The sequence below is a fragment of the Mus caroli genome, unplaced genomic scaffold (genome assembly GCF_978045245.1).
Source record: "Mus caroli unplaced genomic scaffold, Mus_caroli_1 scaffold_34, whole genome shotgun sequence".
In the NCBI taxonomy this organism is placed as follows: Eukaryota; Metazoa; Chordata; class Mammalia; order Rodentia; family Muridae; genus Mus; species Mus caroli.
Window position 1 is genome coordinate 1,683,582 of NW_028227289.1, and position 19,753 is coordinate 1,703,334.

Genomic DNA, 19,753 nt, shown 5'->3' on the forward strand with positions numbered 1-19,753 from the left:
GGAGCTCTGGGGCGGGTCTCTTTGGTTGATACTATTGTTCTTCCTGTGAGGTTGCTGACCCCTTCAGCTCCTTCAATCTTGTTTATTTTTTTATTTTACTTCCCTTTAGGTCTTGATGTTAAAAGTGAAGCATGCCAGCATTTTTTTCGTGATGTATTAACTGTGTCTTTTTCCAAAATCCTTATGGATGAGGCTGTGAGTGGATGGAAGTTTGAAATTCATGTGAGTTTTGTGTATGAGGGGAATTTAAGTTTTATATATTATTCTGTTTAAAAAATATTACTGCAGTGTTTTGAATAATAAATAATGGCTTGGGTTTTGCTTAGATTTAAAAAAAAAAAAAAAAAAAAAAACCTGCTTCTAATAATGGTTTTTAAACACTTCAAACTCCCTTCTAGCCCGCTGTCCAAAGTAGGGAAGAAAGAAGGTTAATAGGACAAAAAGATGTGGACCTGTTTAGATGTAGTTTGGGGAGGGGGGTGATTTCGATGTCTGTTTGTCAGAATACCAGCAGTCCAGTTCAGATGCGTCATGATACCAAACAGGAGTCAGCAGCAGTGACATGATCTAGCAGAAACCACCAGTCCTCCTCCAGATTGGCACTAGTCAGTGGAAGTGACAAAAATAGACAGGATGCCAGGAAATGGGAGACCAATGAAGCATTGCAAGGCTAGCTATGGAAGTGCACCATCTTTATCCATTGAGTCCTGTTTGTAATCTGTTCAAATATCACATGTCCTCCCATGGGTCTTGCCTCAGCAAAACACCATGTGGCTTTGTCTTAGCAAAACATCTCATGAATCTGTATCACCTGATATATTTAAAAACTTTTACTCTGTTTCTTTTAGGAAGAGTTTGCTTGGGGTTTTAAGTACAAGGCCTTGGTTTTTAAAACCTGCTACCCCAAATTTAAATGTCTTCTAGCAGTGTAATTTGCCAGATTTGTGATACTATTGATTCCCCCACTATTGTGTTTATTTTTAGAAATAAATATATAGAAAGGGGAATAATATATAGCTGGAACACTAAATGATAAAATAGCATAACAGTTTAAATGTAGAAATAAACAAAGAAACTACTTCCTCTATGAAGTGTAAACCACAGATCAGTACTCACACATTTTGGAAATTCAAATTTTAGTTTTGAACACTGATAAAGTGGAAATAAATTTTTGTGTTCTAAGATGGATCTTAGCTTTACTCAGCTAGCAAAAGTAAATATGAACACTCATGGAACAAAACAAATTAGACAACTATTGATCCATTCTAAGAATTAAAATTTCTTTATATAGATATCTTTTTAATAAATTACTGAATGGCAAGGCAGATATTTACAAATGAAGCTAATCAGAAGTTGTGAAACATGCATAATATTATGGCTGAAATTTAACTTAAATATTATCAAAAATGACCAGGGCATGCATGTGTGTCTGTGTGGTATGTATGTATACATGTATGTATGCATATATGTGTGTGCACCTTTTGAAAGTAATGTGTGAAGTTTGACCTCTGAATTGCAGCTTAGATTGCAAATTTCCTTTGTAATAGGTAATGAATATGTTTAGACTTTAGACTTCTTACATGTAGTCTACAAAATACCACAGTGAGAAAATATTGTTGCATGTATCTTATGAACTAAATGTGTAGTTATAAGCAGCCTCTTGTCTAAACATCATTAGAAGAATTATCCCAGATTTAAAAATAAATTATTTTATAGCTGGGCAGTACATGCCTTTAATCCCAGCATTTGGGAAGCATAGGCAGGTAGATCTCTGAGTTCAAAGCCAGACAAGTCTATAAAATAAGTGCACAGCCAGGGCTACACAGAGAAGCCCTATCTTGAAAACCAAACAAACAAAAAGGGCAAAAAAAAAAAAAAAATTTTAGTCTGGCCGTAGACTCATTGTGTCATCTGGCCTGGCTTGAAATCACTGTGTCTATTTTCTTAGTGCTAAGTTCACGTGTGGTTTTGAAATATGAAACTATACAGTAAATTAAATATTATTTTAATGAATATATTATTCTTAGTATTAATGTGTAAAATAATTAAGATAATTTAGAAATGGAAAATTTAATAAGAATAAAATTTTCTGTATGTAAAATTACAATCAGTTCTTAACTATTATTTGTTTGACAGAGGTGTATTATTAACAATACCCATCGCCTGGTGGAGCTTTGTGTGGCCAAATTGTCTCAGGACTGGTTTCCATTTCTAGAACTTCTAGCAATTGCATTAAATCCTCATTGCAAATTTCATGTCTATAATGGTGCACGTCCATGTGAATCAGTGTCCTCAAGTGTTCAGTTTCCTGAAGATGAACTCTTTGCCTGTTCTCCAGACCTACATTCACCAAAAGTATGTCCATTTGTTCTTTTAAAAATTCTGTATTAACATTTTTGGCATTGGTTATAGATAATGTAAATTCACATTTAAATTCCTGGTTTTGCTGGGTGGTAGTGGCATGCCTTTAATCCCAGTACTCAGAAGTCACAGGCAGACAGGTTCCTGAGTTTCAGGACAGCCTGGTCTACAAAGCAAATTCAGGACAGCCAGGGCTACACAAAAAGAAACAGTTTCTTGAACAAAAAGAAAAAAATCCAGTTTTTCCTTCATGAAACACTCACCATTAGGCAGTTATTACAATTTGACTCCTTAAAAGTAAGCCATAGTGTTCCTCAACCTCTGAATGCTGCCTTTTATTTTATCCTTAACTTGAAATAGAAGTTCTGCCGAAAGGATGGACCACCCAGAGACTGCCCCACCCGGGGGTCCATCCCATAATCAGCCACCAAACGCAGATTGCAATTGCCAGCAAGATTTTGCTGAAGGGACTCTGATATAGTCTAGTCGGCCATCATTGGGAAGAGAGGCCCCTTTTGGTCTAGCAAACTTTATACTTTTTTAACATTTTTTAAAACTTTTTTTATACTTTTTTAAACTTTAAACTTTTTAAACTCCAGGGCCAAGAAGAGGGAGTATGTGGGTAGGGGAGCAGGGCGGCGGGGAGGGGGGAGTATAGGGGACTTTTGGGATAGCATTTGAAATGTAAATAAAGAAAATACCTAATAAAAAATGTGGGTAAAAAAAAAGAAATAGAAGTTCTGCTTTATACTAGTAAAAACTGTAACATTTTCATGAAACAAGAAGATGAAAACAAATAGTTGTGCATCAGAACATCTAAAAAGAAAAACAAAGCACTGCACTTGTGTTCAAAGAGCAGTATGAATATGAACATTTAACAGTTTCTTATGTTCTGGTGTTTCAAATCCAATTTAACTTTATAAAATAACCAATATTTTTTTAAATATTACAAAGACTATCAGAGTGAACAATTACACATACTACTCAGAATAAAATATGAGAAGACCAAATGATTCATATTACCTTTAAATCAGTAGCAAATTTTGTACATATTTTTTCTTTTTAGCTGAATAACTCTCCTTGTACAATATCTTTAACTTAGGTTTCTAAGTTATATTGAACATGATTTGTAAAAATAGATGTATCTAATAACATTTTATGTTTTGTCATTAATACTACATTAGTTTTGTTTCTTTTGTAGATTGATCTTTGTTATGTTGAAGTAGTTTCTTCTGTTAAATATTTTTATTTTCATATAGTTTAATTTTTCTGGTTAATATTTTATATAAGTAGAAACTATTTCAGATTTGTTTTTTGGTTTTCATTCTGTTGGTGTGATAAATCACTTTGAGAGAGAATTCATCTTGAATCTTGATTGTTTTGTTGTAGACAAGGTTTCTTATAACCCAAGCTGATGTACTGTCACTAGTGATGAGCTTGATTTTTGAATTGTCTTGTCTCCACTCTATAAGTGGTGAGATTACAAGGTATTTGTGAACATACACCTAGCTGTTGTTTCAGTTATTAGTTTAGTAATTTTTCTTAGTAAAAGACTAGTTTGTATGATCATAAAAGTTCATTCCTCCATCCAATTTATCACATTTATTGATCTGTATATTGTACTTCAATTATTTTTATTAGTTAATTCTTTTACTTATTTACATCCCAAATGATGCCCTCCCTCCCAGCCCCACCTTTCAGAGTTCTCCCCACCCACTGTCATTCTCCCTTTGCTTCTAAGAGGGTGCCCACCCTGGAACCTCAAGTCTCTACAGGATTAGGCACATCCTCCCACTGAAGCCAGACAAGGCAGTCCTCTGCTATGTATCCTTGGCATTTCAATTTTTTTCTGTAGAATTTCTTATGCCTGAAATTAGATTTGGCTTCAGATTTGGCATTATATGACTTCTGCCTTATATACTTTCTGGATTTTATGGGACTTCTTAGATTTATATTTTTTTTTCTCAAAATGGAAGGTTTTATGTAGTATTCATAAAAACTCTGTCATCATCTTCTTGGAATTTATATTGTTTATTTTTTCCCGACTTCCCTGGTAATTCATAAATAGTTTCTATATAGCTTTTCCTTTTTGACTTTATGGATTAAAATCATGCTTAGTGACTTTCTAGTTGCTAAATATGCCTTTCTGTTGTTCTGTTGAACAATATATGTTGAATATATTTAACTATATATTTATCTACAGAATAATTGAATTAAAAATTTTAAGTTTTGTCCTTACTGATACACTCAAGTTGCTAATAGATTTTTGGGGGGGTACATTCAGATCTTTGTTCATATTTTTTATAGTTCTTGGACAGTATTTGATACTGATACTTTTCAGATAGGACTGTTTGATTTTATTCATTTGAAAGGGGTATGTTTTCCATAAGCTTATCATTTGTTGAAAATTGAATGTATAATATTTTTCTCCATGTTCATGGTTGCCCTTAAATTCCTTTTAAGGCTCTACCACAGCTTCTGTGAGTACCTTCTTATACTTTTTATTAAATAGTTTGTTTCTGTAGTTCCTATTGTATTTTCAGAAAATCTTTCCCATGACTTATCTTACTTTTCCTAAACCTAAAAGTTAGTACCTCAGCTCAAATAGCCTCTAGACAGGTTACTACAATCCAGTTCCTTTAGTGAAAACTGGTGGGTAGGCTCTATTTTCTTTTTTTTTTTTAATTTTTAATATTTTTTATTACATATTTTCCTCAATTACATTTCCAATGCTATCCCAAAAGTCCCCCATACCGCCCCCCACTTCCCTACCCACCCATTCCCATTCTTTTGGCCCTGGCATTCCCCTATATTGGGGCATATAAAGTTTGCAAGTCCAATGGGCCTCTCTTTCCAGTGATGGCCGACTAGGCCATCTTTTGATACATATGCACCTAGAGACAAGAGCTCCGGGGTACTGGTTAGTTCATCATGTTGTTCCAACTATAGGGTTGCAGACCCCTTTAGTTCCTTGGGTACTTTCTCTAGCTTCTCCATTGGGGGCCCTGTGATACATCCAATAGCTGACTGTGAGCATCCACTTCTGTGTTTGCTAGGCCCCGGCATAGTCTCACAAGAGACAGCTATATTTGGGTCCTTTCAGCAAAATCTTGCTAGTGTATGCAATGGTGTCAGCGTTTGGAAGCTGATTATGGGATGGATCCCTGGATATGGCAGTCTCTAAATGGTCCATCCTTTCATCACAGCTCCAAACTTTGTCTCTGTAACTCCTTCCATGGGTGTTTTGTTCCCAATTCTAAGAAGGGGCAAAGTGTCCACACTTTGGTCTTCATTCTTCTTGAGTTTCATGCGTTTAGTAAATTGTATCTTATATCTTGGATATCCTAAGTTTTGGGCTAATATCCACTTATCAGTGGATACATATTGTGTGAGTTCCTGTGTGATTGTGTTACCTCACTCAAGATGACTCTATTTTCTTCAAATTGATTAAATTACTACAAAATTATTTCTCCTTTGAATTTAGTTTTTTCTTAATTGTGTGTTTACTTTATTGTATATTTAACCAATATCCAAAGTTTCTAGAAAGTTAAAATTGGTACAAATTTTGTGATCTCCTTTCTTTCATTAATATTAATTTTTTGTACTTTTATACAAATTTATAAAAATTAACAGTTTATACTTATAATTACAAAAAGTGGGGGAAACCCGTTAGAGGTTTTAAACTTCATTTAGATTTTTGCTCGTAAAATTAGTGTTAGCTTATAAATTAGCTAATTGATTTACCTTTTTTTTTTTGGATTTTCAAGACAGGGTTTCTCTGTGTAGCCCTGGCTGTCCTGGAACTCACTCTGTAGACCAAGCTGGCCTCAAACTCAGAGATCTGCCTGCCTCTGCCTCCCAAGTACTGGGATTAAAGGCATATGCCACCATTATCTTTTATTTAGCATTATTTAGTGTCCTAGTTATATGTGGGGAGTTTTCGGTGTGTGGGGGATGGGCTAAGAAGTATGTCTCTTAGTGGAGGTGGGTTGTATTATTCATGCCCAGGAAGGTTATAGGTCAATCTTTTTTTTTTAATTTTTAATATTTTTATTACATATTTTCCTCAGTTACATTTCCAATGCTATCCCAAAAGTCCCCCATAGCGCCCCCCACTTCCCTACCCACCCATTCCCATTCTTTTGGCCCTGGCATTCCCCTATATTGGGGCATATAAAGTTTGCAAGTCCAATGGGCCTCTCTTTCCAGTGTTGGCCAACTAGGCCATCTTTCGATACATATGCAGCTAGAGACAAGAGCTCCGGGATTCTGGTTAGTACATCATGTTGTTCCACCAATAAGGTTGCAGATCCCTTTAGATCCTTGGGTACTTTCTCTAGCTTCTGCATAGGGAGCCCTGTGATACATCCAATAGCTGACTGTGAACATCCACTCCTGTGTTTGCTAGGCCCCGGCATCATCTCACAAGAGACAGCTATATTTGGGTCCTTTCAGCAAAATCTTGCTAGTGTATGCAATGGTGTCAGCATTTAGAAGCTGATTATGGGATGGATCCCTGGATACGGCAGTCTCTAGATGGTCCATCCTTTCATCACAGCTCCGAACTTTGTCTCTGTAACTCCTTCCCTGGGTGTTTTGTTTCCAATTCTAAGAAGGGGCACAGTGTCCACATTTTGGTCTTCATTCTTCTTGAGTTTCATGCGTTTAGCAAATTGTATCTTATATCTTGGGTATCCTAAGTTTTGGGCTAATATCCACTTATCAGTGAATACATATTGTGTGAGTTCCTTTGTGATTGTGTTACCTCACTCAAGATGATGCCCTCCAGGTCCATCCATTTGGCTAGGAATTTCATAAATTCATTCTTTTTAATAGCTGAGTAGTACTCCATTGTGTAAATGTACCATAATTTCTGTATCCATTCCTCTGTTGAGGGACATCTGGGTTCTTTCCAGCTTCTGGCTATTATAAATAGGGCTGCTATGAACATAGTGGAGCATGTGTCCTTTTTACTGGTTGGGACATCTTCTGTATATATGCCCAGGACAGGTATTGCTGGATCCTCCGGTAGTACTATGTCCAATTTTCTGAGGAACCGCCAGACTGATTTCCAGAGTGGTTGTACAAGCTTGCAATCCCACCAACAATGGAGGAGTGTTCCTCTTTCTCCACATCCTCGCCAGCATCTGCTGTCACCTGAATTTTTGATTTTAGCCATTCTGACTGGTGTGAGGTGGAATCTCAGGGTTGTTTTGATTTGCATTTCCCTGATGATTAAGGATGTTGAACATTTTTTCAGGTGCTTCTCTGCCATTCGGTATTCCTCAGGTGAGAATTCTTTGTTCAGTTCTGAGCCCCATTTTTTAATGGGCTTATTTGACTTTCTGGAGTCCACCTTCTTCAGTTCTTTATATATATTGGATATTAGTTCCTTATCTGATTTAAGATAGGTAAAGATCCTTTCCCAATCTGTTGGTGGTTTTTTTGTCTTATTGATGGTGTCTTTAGCCTTGCAGAAGCTTTGCAGTTTCATGAGGTCCCATTTGTCAATTCTCGATCTTACAGCACAAGCCATTACTGTTCTATTCAAGAATTTTTCCCCTGTGCCCATATCTTCAAGGCTTTTCCCCACTTTCTCCTCTATAAGTTTCAGTGTCTCTGGTTTTATGTGAAGTTCCTTGATCCACTTAGACTTGACCTTAGTACAAGGAGATAGGAATGGATCAATTCGCATTCTTCTACATGTTAACAACCAGTTGTGCCAGCACCATTTGTTGAAAATGCTGTCTTTCTTCCACTGGCTGGTTTTAGCTCCCTTGTCGAAGATCAAGTGACCATAAGTGTGTGGGTTCATTTCTGGGTCTTCAATTCTATTCCATTGGTCTATTTGTCTGTCACTATATCAGTACCATGCAGTTTTTATCACAGTTGCTCTGTAGTAAAGCTTTAGGTCTGGCATGGTGATTCCACCAGAGGTTCTTTTATCCTTGAGAAGAGTTTTTGCTATCCTAGGTTTTTTGTTATTCCAGATGAATTTGCAGATTGCACTTTCTAATTCCTTGAAGAATTGAGTTGGAATTTTGATGGGGATTGCATTGAATCTGTAGATTGCTTTTGGCAAGATAGCCATTTTTACAATGTTGATCCTGCCAATCCATGAGCATGGGAGATCTTTCCATCTTCTGAGATCTTCTATAATTTCTTTCTTCAGAGACTTGAAGTTCTTATCATACAGATCTTTCACTTCCTTAGTTAGAGTCACGCCAAGATATTTTATATTATTTGTGACTATTGAGAAGGGTGTGTTTCCCTAATTTCTTTCTCAGCCTGTTTATTCTTTGTGTAGAGAAAGGCCATTGATTTGTTTGAGTTCATTTTATATCCAGCTACTTCACCGAAGCTGTTTATCAGGCTTAGGAGTTCTCTGGTGGAATTTTTAGGGTCACTTATATATACTATCATATCATCTGCAAAAAGTGATATTTTGACTTCATCTTTTCCAATTTGTATCCCTTTGATCTCCTTTTGTTGTCGAATTGCTCTGGCTAGGACTTCAAGTACAATGTTGAATAGGTATGGAGAGAGTGGACAGCCTTGTCTAGTCCCTGATTTTAGAGGGATTGCTTCAAGCTTCTGACCATTTACTTTGATGTTGGCTACTGGTTTGCTGTAGATTGCTTTTATCATGTTTAGGTATGGGCCTTGAATTCCTGATCTTTCCAAGACTTTTATCATGAATGGGTGTTGGATCTTGTCAAATGCTTTTTCCGAATCTAACGAGATGACCATGTGGTTTTTGTCTTTGAGTTTGATTATATACTGGATTACGTTGATGGATTTCTGTATATTGAACCATCCCTGCATCCCTGGGATGAAACCTACTTGGTCAGGATGGATGATTGTTTTGATGTGTTCTTGGATTCGGTTAGCAAGAACTTTATTGAGTATTTTTGCATCAATATTCATAAGGGATATTGGTCTGAAGTTTTCTATCTTTGTTGGGTCTTTTTGTGGTTTAGGTATCAGAGTAATTGTGGCTTCATAGAATGAGTTGGGTAGAGTACCTTCTGTTTCTATTTTGTGGGATAGTTTGTGAAAAACTGGGATTAGATCTTCTTTGAAGGTCTGATAGAACTCTGCACTAAACTCATCTGGTCCTGGGCTTTTTTTAGTTGGGAGACTATTAATGACTGCTTCTATTTCTTTGGGGGATATAGGGCTGTTTAGATCATTAACCTGATCTTGGTTCAACTTTGGTACCTGGTATCTGTCTAGGAACTTCTCCATTTCATCCAGGTTCTCCAGTTTTGTTGAGTATAGCCTTTGGTAGAAGGATCTGATGGTGTTTTGGATGTCTTCAGGATCTGTTGTTATGTCTCCTTTTTCATTTCTGATTTTGTTAATTAGAATGCTTTTCCTGTGCCCTCTGGTGAGTCTGGCTAAGGGTTTATCTATCTTGTTGATTTTCTCAAAGAACCAGCTCCTTGATTGGTTGATTCTTTGAATAGTTCTTCTTGTTTCCACTTGATTGATTTCGTCCCTGAGTTTGATTATTTCCTGCCGTCTACTCCTCTTGGGTGAATTTGCTTCCTTTTGTTCTAGTGCTTTTAGGTGTGTTGTCAAGCTGCTAATGTGTGCTCTCTCTAGTTTCCTTTTGGAGGCACTCAGAGCTATGAGTTTTCCTCTTAGAAATGCTTTCATTGCGTCCCATAAGTTTGGGTATGTTGTGGCTTCATTTTCATTGAACTCTAAAAAGTCCTTAATTTCTTTCTTTATTCCTTCCTTGACCAAGGTATCATTGAGAAGAGTGTTGTTCATTTTCCACGTGAAGGTTGGCTTTCTATTATTTATTTTGTTATTGAAGATCAGCCTTAGTCCATGGTGATCTGATAGGATGCATGGGACAATTTCAATATTTTTGTATCTGTTGAGGTCTGTTTTGTGACCAATTATGTGGTCAATTTTGGAGAAGGTACCATGAGGTGCTGAAAAGAAGGTATATCCTTTTGTTTTAGGATAGAATGTTCTGTAGATATCTGCCAGATCCATTTGATTCATAATTTCTCTTAGTTTCACTGTGTCCCTGTTTAGTTTCTGTTTCCATGATCTGTCCATTGGTGAAAGTGGTGTGTTGAAGACTCCAACTATTACTGTATGAGGTGCAATGTGTGCTTTGAGATTTACTAAAGTTTCTTTAATGAATGTGGCTGCCTTTGTATTTGGAGCATAGATATTCAGGATTGATAGTTCCTCTTGGAGGATTTTACCTTTGATGAGTATGAAGTGCCCCTCCCTGTCTTTTTTGATGACTTTGGGTTGGAAGTCAATCTTATCAGATATTAGAATGGCTACTCCAGCTTGTTTCTTCATACCATTTGCTTGGAAAATTGTTTTCCAGCCTTTCATTCTGAGGTAGTGTCTATCAGCAAAATGTTGGGTCTTGTTTGTGTAGCCAGTTTGTTAGTCTATGTCTTTTTATCGGGGAGTTGAGTCCATTGATATTAAGAGATATTAAGGAAAAGTAATTGTTGTTTCCTGTTATTTTTGTTGTTAAAGTTGGCATTCTGTTCTTGTGGCTGTCTTCTTTTAGGTTTGTTGAGGGATTACCTTCTTGTTGTTTCTAGGGCGTGGTTCCCGTCCTTGTATTGGTTTTTTCCTGTTATTATCCTTTGAAGGGCTGGATTCGTGGAGAGATAATGTGTGAATTTGGTTTTGTCGTGGAATACTTTGGTTTCTCCATCTATGTTAATTGAGAGTTTGGCTGGGTATAGTAGCCTGGGCTGGAATTTGTGTTTTTTTAGTGTCTGTATAACATCTGTCCAGGATCTTCTGGCTTTCATAGTCTCTGGTGAAAAATCTGGTGTAATTCTGATAGGCTTGCCTTTATATGTTACTTGGCCTTTTTCTCTTACTGCTTTTAGTATTCTATCTTTATTTAGTGCATTTGTTGTTCTGATTATTATGTGTCGGGAGGTATTTCTTTTCTGGTCCAGCCTATTTGGAGTTCTGTAGGCTTCTTGTATGTTCATGGCCATCTCTTTCTTTAGATTCGGGAAATTTTCTTCTATAATTTTGTTGAAGATGTTTGCTGGTCCGTTGAGTTGAAAATCTTCATTCTCATCCACTCCTATTATCCGTAGGTTTGGTCTTCTCATTGTGTCCTGTATTTCTTGGATGTTTTGAGTTAGGATCTTTTTGCATTTTCCATTTTCCTTGATTGTTGTGCCGATGTTCTCTATGGAATCTTCTGCACCTGAGATTCTCTCTTCCATCTCTTGTATTTTGTTGCTGATGCTCGCATCTATGGTTCCAGATTTCTTTCCTAGGGTTTCTATCTCCAGTGTTGCCTCATTTTGGGTTTTTTTTTATTGTGTCTACTTCCCTTTTTAGGTCTAGTATGGTTTTGTTCATTTCCATCATCTGATTGGATGTGTTTTCCTGTTTCTCTTTAAGGACTTCTACCAGTTTGGTTGTGTTTTCCTGTTTTTCTTTAAGGACTTGTAACTCTTTAGCCATGTTCTCCTGTAGTTCTTTAAAGTCCTTCTTGATGTCCTCTATCATCATCATGAGATATGCTTTTAAATCCAGGTCTAGCTTTTCAGGTGTGTTGGGGTGCCCTGGACTGGGCGAAGTGGGAGTGCTGGGTCCTGATGATGGTGAGTGGTCTTGGTTTCTGTTAGTAAGATTCTTACATTTACCTCTCGCCATCTGGTAATCTCTGGAGTTGTTATAGTTGTCTCTGTTCCGAGGTTGTTCTTCTGGTGATTCTGAGTATCGTCTGTCAGCAGACCTGGGAGACAGGCTCTCTCCTCTGTGTTTCAGTGGTTAGAGCACTCCCTGCTGACAAGCTTTCCTCTTAAAGGAGAGGTGTACAGATATCTGGCGTTTGGACCTCCTCATGGCCGAAGAAGAAGGCCGAAAACAGGACCTTTCCCAGCCTCAGCGGCTCTGTGGCTCCCGCCTGTCCCAGAAGCTGTCTGCCTCTGTGGTCCTCACTCTCACCTCTACAGACTAAGTTCGGTGGAGCCCCGGAGCCAAGATGGCGCTCCCTGCAGGGCAGATCACTGTCCTCTAGCTGGGAGGGTGCTGGATGTCTGCCTAGGTCAATCTTAAGAATCTTTTTTCTTTAAAGATGGATGGATGGATGGATGGATGGATGGATGGATGGATGGATGGATGGATGGATGGATGGATGGATGGATGGATTTTATGTATATGAGTACACCATTGCTCTCTTCAGACACAGCAGAAGAAGGCATCAGATCCCATTACAAATGGTTGTGAGCCACCATATGGTTGCTGGGCATTGAACTTAGGACCACTGGAAGAACAGTCGAAGCTGAGCCATATCTCCAGCCCAATCTTAAGTATTTTTTCTCAGTTGTACTTCATCTTAATTTTTGAGATAGGAGAGCTCTCATTGAACCTTGAGGTCACTGATTGGCTAGACAAGCCTCATCATTGCTTAGATCAGTATTGGGAATTCAAATTCCTATTTTGCCTGGCAGCATTTTGCTGACTGAACCCTCCCTTTAGGCCCTTTTCTATTTAAATGCAGAAAATAGTTTCCCTTACTCATCTCTTCTCTTCCTATCAGTATTTACATTTTCTCTTCTTTATTATTTTATTTATTTACATTCCAAATGTCCTGCATCATGGTTCCCCTTCCATGAGTTCTTCACCCCATTCCCCATCCCTTTGCTTCTGAGAGGGCTCAGCTTGCTAGCATCCCCCTTCTCTGGGGCATCAAGTTTCCACAGGATTAGGAGCATCCTTTCCCACTGAGGACAGACAAGGCTCTACTACTTATGTACTAGGGGCCATGTATGCTCTTTGGTTGTCAGTCAGCCCCCAAGAACTCTGAGTGATCTGGGTTAGTTAGTTGACACTTGGTCTTCCTATGAGATTGCAATTCCCTTCTTTCTGTTCCTTCAGTTCTTCCCATACCTGTTCTATAGGGGTCCCCAACCTCAGTTCTATGGTTGGCTATAAGTATCCCCATCTGTCTCAGTCAGCTGCTGGTAGAGCATCAGACTACAGCCATGCTAGGCTCTGGGTCAGGAATTTTGAAGATGGGTAGATGGCTCCATATCTCAAATAGTGGACCATGGTTTCTTTAGGTTCCATCTCCACAGTTTGGCATTTCAGCTAAGATCTTGAGGGCCTCTCATCTCTCTGGTGCCTAGGACTTTCTAGAGGTTCCCCTCACTTCTCACTCGACACTGCTGCATATTTGTATTCATTTTCCCAGCCTTCTGGACTTCTATCTTGTCTTCTGCTGTACTTCATTCTGCCTCCTTTTTCCTCCCCCTCCCCTCTCCCACCCAGGGTGTTCTCCCCCCCCCCCCCGGTAATTATTTTGTTCCCCCTTCTAAGTGAGATTGAAGGATCCACGTTAAGCTTCCTACAGTCAGAGTTGTATCATGGGTATTCTGAACTTTTGGACTAATATCCACTTAACAGTGAGTACATACCATACATATCCTTTTGAGTGTGAGCTACCTCATTCAGGATAATATTTTGTAGTTTCATCCATTTGCCTGCAAAATGTATATCCTCATTTTTAATAGCTGAATAATATTCTGTTGTGTAAATGAACCACATTTTCTGTATCCATTGCTCTGTTGAAGGACATCAAGGTTTCCAGCTTCTGGCTATTACAAATAAGGCTGCTGTGAATATAGTGGAGCATGTGTCCATGTGATATGATGGAGCATCTTCTGTGTATATGCCCAGGAGTGATATATCTGGGTCCTTAGATAGAACTATTTCCAATTTTCTGAGGAACTGCAAGACTGATTTCCAGAGTGGTTGTACAAGCTTGCAATCCCACCAACAATGGAGGAGTGTTCCTCTTTCTCCACATCCTCGCCAGCATCTGCTGTCACCTGAGTTTTTTATCTTAGCCATTCTGACTGGTGTGAGATGGAATCTCAGGGTTGTTTCGATTTGCATTGCCCTGATGACTAAGGAAGTCGATTTTGTTAAGTGTTTCTTGGCCATTTGAGATTCCTCAGTTGAGAATTCTCTTTAGCTAACTCTGTACCCCATTTTTAAATTGGGTTATTTGATTTTCTCAAGTCTAACTTCTTACACGGTCCTTTCTTTTCCATTTATTTATTTATTCATTCATTCATTCATTTTACATTCGAATCATTGTCTCCCACCCCCTCTCACAAAGTTCCTCCCTCCATTCTCAATATCCTTCTCTCGTGAATATCCTCCATCCCTGCCCCAGTAGGGTTAGGCCCATCCTCTCCAACTGAGGCAGACAAGGCAGGCTTGTTGGGGAGTAGATTCCACAGACAGGCTTTAAGAACAGCTTCCACACCAGTTTTTAGAGGACCCACATGAAGTCTAAGCTGCACATTTACTACATCTGTTCAGTACATCTGTTAGTACATGTGTACTAAGCTGCACATTTACTAGATCCAGTTCATATATGGTCTTTTGGTTGGTGCCTCAGTCTCTGAGAGACCCTACAGGGCCAGGTTAGTTGACTGTGTGTTGGTCTTTTTATGGAGTTGCTATTTCCTTCAGGGCCCTCAATCTGTCTCCTAACTCTTCCATAAGAGTTCCTGAGCTCTGTCTAATGTGTGGCTGTGAATCTCTGCATCTGTTTCAGTGAGCTGCTGAGTTAAGCCTCTCAGTGGACAGCCATGCTAGGCTCCTGTCTGAAAGCATAAGAGAGTATCAATATTAGTGTCAGGGATTGGTGCTTGCCCATCCGATGGGTCTCAAATTGGGCCAGTTATTGGTTGGCTATTCTACCAGTCTCTCTGTTCCTGCATTTCTTTTAGACAGTACAAAGTTTGAGTTTAAAGTTTTATGGGTGGATTGGTTTGTGTCTTTATCCCTCCACTAGGTCCCGTCCCACTTGGCTACCAGGGGTGGCCTCTTCAGGTTCTATATTTTCACTGCTATTTGTCTCAGCTATGGTCACCAACATTGACTCCTGAGAGCCTCCCCCATCATAGGTCTCTGGCCCCTGTGTACCCCATTCCTGCCAGCTGCAGAGTTCAATTCATTCTCCTCGGCCCCTCTCATGTCTCTCCCCATACCTGATCCTGACCCCACATTCCACTTCCTCTGCCTTCTCCCACCCAGTTCCCTCCCATCCTCTGCCTCCTGTGACTATTTTATTCTTCCCTCTAAATGAAATTTAAACATCCTGTTTATTAGCTTCTTTGGGTTGTGCAGTAGTGTATCATACATATCCTTTACTTTATCGCTAATATCCACTTATAAGTGAGTATGTAGCATACATGTGCTTTTAGATCTGGGTTACCTCACTCATGATATTTTCTAGTCCCATCCATTTGCATACAGGCAAAGTAATAATCTTACTTATTTTTCTTATATTTTAGTTTTAAAACTTTAAATTTTAAATTTAGAAAATGTTTAGTTATATAACCAAAATCTAATTTGTATTCATAATCTAAATGAAGTTTCAATATATAATTGTCTGAGATCAAAAACGTGAAAACTAAGCAACACTTAGGTCTTTATAAATAAATGATAGATAGATAGATAGATAGATAGATAGATAGATAGATAGATAGATATAGATACACACATATATATATGATTTTATAACAAATTATGGATTGTAGTATATAATTATGAATTATTGTCTGTTTTAAAACATTTCCAAAAGTAACTTTTATTTTTCAAATAGTAACTTCTTAAAGGAGGGAAATAACTCTTATTATTTACTTACAGGGTTGGTTAGTGGACCTCATTAACACATTTGGCACACTAAATGGTTTCCAGATTTTGCATGATCGTTTCACTAGTGGATCAGCATTAAATGTTCAAACAATTGCAGCTCTTATTAAGTAAGTTATATTTTAAAATATTTTCAGTACAATATATAAACTGCTCATATTTACTTGGAAATTACTGAACTTTAGATTTGAAATGTAGTTTCTTCTCAACCTAGCATCATTTGCCTGTAAGTATTGAAAATAATTTGAGAATATACTATTACTATTAAGGTTTTTGTGTTTCCTATTTTCAGGCCGTTTGGACAGTGCTATGAGTTTCTCACTCAACATACATTAAGAAAGTACTTCATTCCAGTTATAGAAGTAGTTCCACAAATATTACAAAAATTAACCAATGAAGAACTAAAAAAAGAAACAAAGACTGAAGTGAAAAATGATGCTATTTCAATGATTATTAAATTTCTAAAAAATTTAGCTTCAAGAATTCCAGGACAAGAGGAAACTGTTAAAAATTTAGAAATTTTTAGGTTAAAAATGATACTCAGGTAAGAAAGATATTTTCTGCCTTGAGTTACTGTTACTGCAATTTTTTTTCTCTGTTTTGGTACTTCATATTGAACCTAGGGCTTTGTATGGTAGGCAAGCATTTTACCAGTGCTTTATCTCTTATCCTTTAAATATTTTTTTTGTTTGGATTTGGTTTTAATTTAGATGTTTCATTTGTTTGTTTTGGGGGCCTGAAACAAGAGTTTATTCTAGTTAAGAACTCACTGTATATAGTCCAGCCCTTTTAATGTGTGATACTTCTAATTCAGGCTTTGGAGTTGCTTGTTTGGTTGGTTAGGCATATACCACTAAGGCCCTGCTATTGATATAAATGATTAAAAATCATTATTGGCTGCATTTTTTATAGATTGCTACAGATTTCTTCTTTTAATGGAAAGATGAATGCACTGAATGAAATTAACAAAGTGCTCTCAAGTGTGTCATCTTATACGCATCAACATGGTAATTCTGAAGAAGAGTGGCTAACCGCTGAGCGAATGGCAGTAAGTTCTTTTTTAAAAAAAATAGCAAAACATATTATTTGTCTATCTGTTTATTTTGTAAGGGGCTGGAAGGTCTGAGGAGAGCTTATGAGACTAAGATCTGTTCTTGAGTATTTGAGACATAATAATAAAACTTGGCAACAACTCTAATTATCAGTTACTTCCAGAGCAAAAGAACAAACAGAGCATGCTTATTGTGTTTCCAATGGACTCTAATTTGGTTCTTAACTGTCACAGAGATATGTAACTGTAGTTTTGAGAGAGCAAACACCATGCACACAACACACAAATGATGCACAGACATACACTTGTATACTTCTATACATAAACTTGTATATGTCTGTGCATCAATATACATACCTATATACATACAATTAAAAGTAAAATCTTAAAATTAAAACTACTAAACAATTTTAAATAATAAGAAGCAAGGAATTGGGAAAAAGTGTTATAAGTAACTTATTTGTGTCTTTTGTAAACATGACTCTAAATATAGGTAACGTGTATTAAAAGGTGATCTTTTAAGTGGTTGATTAGATCTGGAATTTAGTGAATGACTTTCTGTGGAATCACTTTTCAAATATTTTGGTTTTGAAGTGAATATCATATAAAAATATCTTAATAGCAAATACTATATACACATGTTTGTGAAGAATAATCACTGACAAAAGAGTCTTAATTAACCAAAATATGACAAAATCTTGAGGCTTTTTTTTAACTCTTGTGAAAATAGTATATGTCAGAGCTACTTTGACTAAATATTGAAGTTCAGATTTTACATATACATGCAATGTAACTGCTTTGTAGCATGTCATGTAGAATCACACATAGTGTCCACAAACTAAATTAGCACTTCTCTGTAGATATACAAACAGGAAGGTTTTTTTTAATATGGGTAAATTTTTTATTGGTTATTTTGTTTACATTTCAAATGTCCCCTCTGCAAGCCCCCTATCTCATCCCTCCTCTGCCTCTATGAAGGTGCTCCACCAACCACTCACCCATCCCATCTCACCACCCTAGCATCCCCTTATGCTCAGGTGTTGCGGGAAGTATTTTAAAAAATGGCACCATCCTGCATTATACCCAGCTATTCTCTGCCCCTGGTCTCTCCACCTCTAGGTTAACCCCAAGAGGTGATCTTCCTAGCTCTGATTCTTCCCAGCCAGCCTCAGAACTGCTTGTACCTTCTCAGCCATATACTCCATGCAACTGGTTGTCACAAATCGCATTAACCCTGTAAATCAAAACTCTAGAAGCTTATAATTAATCAGTCAAATTTCTATATCAATAAATTCTCAATTCACAAGACACCCACACAGTAATTTCAGAACCAGTTGATAATAATATAAGTTGCCTACCTAGATAAGACAAATTGTCCTGTAATTATCCATCCCTTATAAGATATTCATAGCTACCTGTGGCTATTTCAAGTCACACAGAATCTGGATCATCCTGTTCATCCACCATCTTCCCTCTCCCTCTGTCCTCTCTATTGCATCTCCAAAAATCTCTTCATACCTACCTTTTCCACTGCCCAATTCCAGGCTCTCACCTTATCTTGTACCTGCCCTCACTTTCATATAGACATCAATCCACACTAGAACATCAAGCAAGAGGAAGAAGTATTTTTAAAGTTATAAATCAATGTAATATTTTTGAGATATTTTGAATACATTTTTCCAAACTAAAACACACTGAATTACAAGTCATTATTTTTATATATCATAACGAATATGTATCACATATGGGAAGTTTCTTTACATGTCAGAAATAAAGTCCATGTAATTACTAATTACACATTTAAGCAGTAGTTGTGTTTCTCTGTATTGGGTGCATTTTATATGTATAACATAATCCTTTAAAATTATTTGTTGTAATATTTAATACCTGCATTAAGTAAATTAATTTCACTTGTTATTTATAAGTCTGTTGTTATTTTATTTTGCTTTTTGGAAAAATTTTCAGTTTCTATAGTTAAATATTTATGCTATGTTAAATTTAGGAGTGGATACAGCAGAACAATATCTTATCCATTGTCTTGCAAGATAGCCTACATCAACCACAGTATGTGGAAAAAATAGAGAAGATTCTTCGTTTTGTAATTAAAGAAAAGGCTCTTACTTTACAGGATCTTAATAATATCTGGGCAGCACAGGTAAGAAATTTTCTTGAGATAATAAAAAAATGAAATTTTAGTTTTTATGTAATTGACTTGAAAAGCAGATATATGTATTATAAGAATTTCATAAGATAATTATATATATACAATTTTTAAGAAACATAGATATCCATATTTTATGTAATAAAGTTTGTAGGTGATCATATATTATAAAAAAAACATCTAATGAAAAAGACAAAAATTTTAAAAATGCAAAAAGTATCATTTTTCTGAGTCAAATATTCTTAGGCATTTGTGTAGAGTGAGTGTGATAGGTTCATTGTCACTCCATTCCAGACTACTGATTTGTCTTTCCCAGCAAGTATCTTTTTGACTAAGAGTGTGTCTTTGTTTCCTGTTTTTTCTGTGTTGACAGTTTTTCTGGCTTGTACTTATGTCTTGTGTGTCCTATAGCAGTGTCTGAATTTATATGAGTGTCAGCCCTTGTTTTATCTGGCATATATTATTTCCTTGGAGTATAATCTACTGCCTGT

At 37.0% G+C, this 19,753-nt stretch overlaps 1 protein-coding gene across 4 annotated transcripts in view; it reads left to right on the forward strand.

Annotated features, from left to right (window-relative positions):
- Nucleotides 1-19,753, forward strand: part of LOC146999830 (ubiquitin carboxyl-terminal hydrolase 9Y) — a 173,674-nt gene that overhangs the window by 7,220 nt on the left and 146,701 nt on the right. For 3 of the 4 annotated variants that reach the window (XM_085834416.1, XM_085834414.1, XM_085834415.1), the window contains exons 4-9: nt 110-222; nt 2,137-2,355; nt 16,045-16,160; nt 16,343-16,594; nt 16,963-17,098; nt 19,104-19,256. In XM_085834416.1, the coding sequence (XP_085690542.1) occupies nt 110-222; nt 2,137-2,355; nt 16,045-16,160; nt 16,343-16,594; nt 16,963-17,098; nt 19,104-19,256 (989 nt within the window). The remainder of the gene's footprint in view (nt 1-109; nt 223-2,136; nt 2,356-16,044; nt 16,161-16,342; nt 16,595-16,962; nt 17,099-19,103; nt 19,257-19,753) is intronic. The other variant, XM_085834417.1, reaches the window with a different exon arrangement.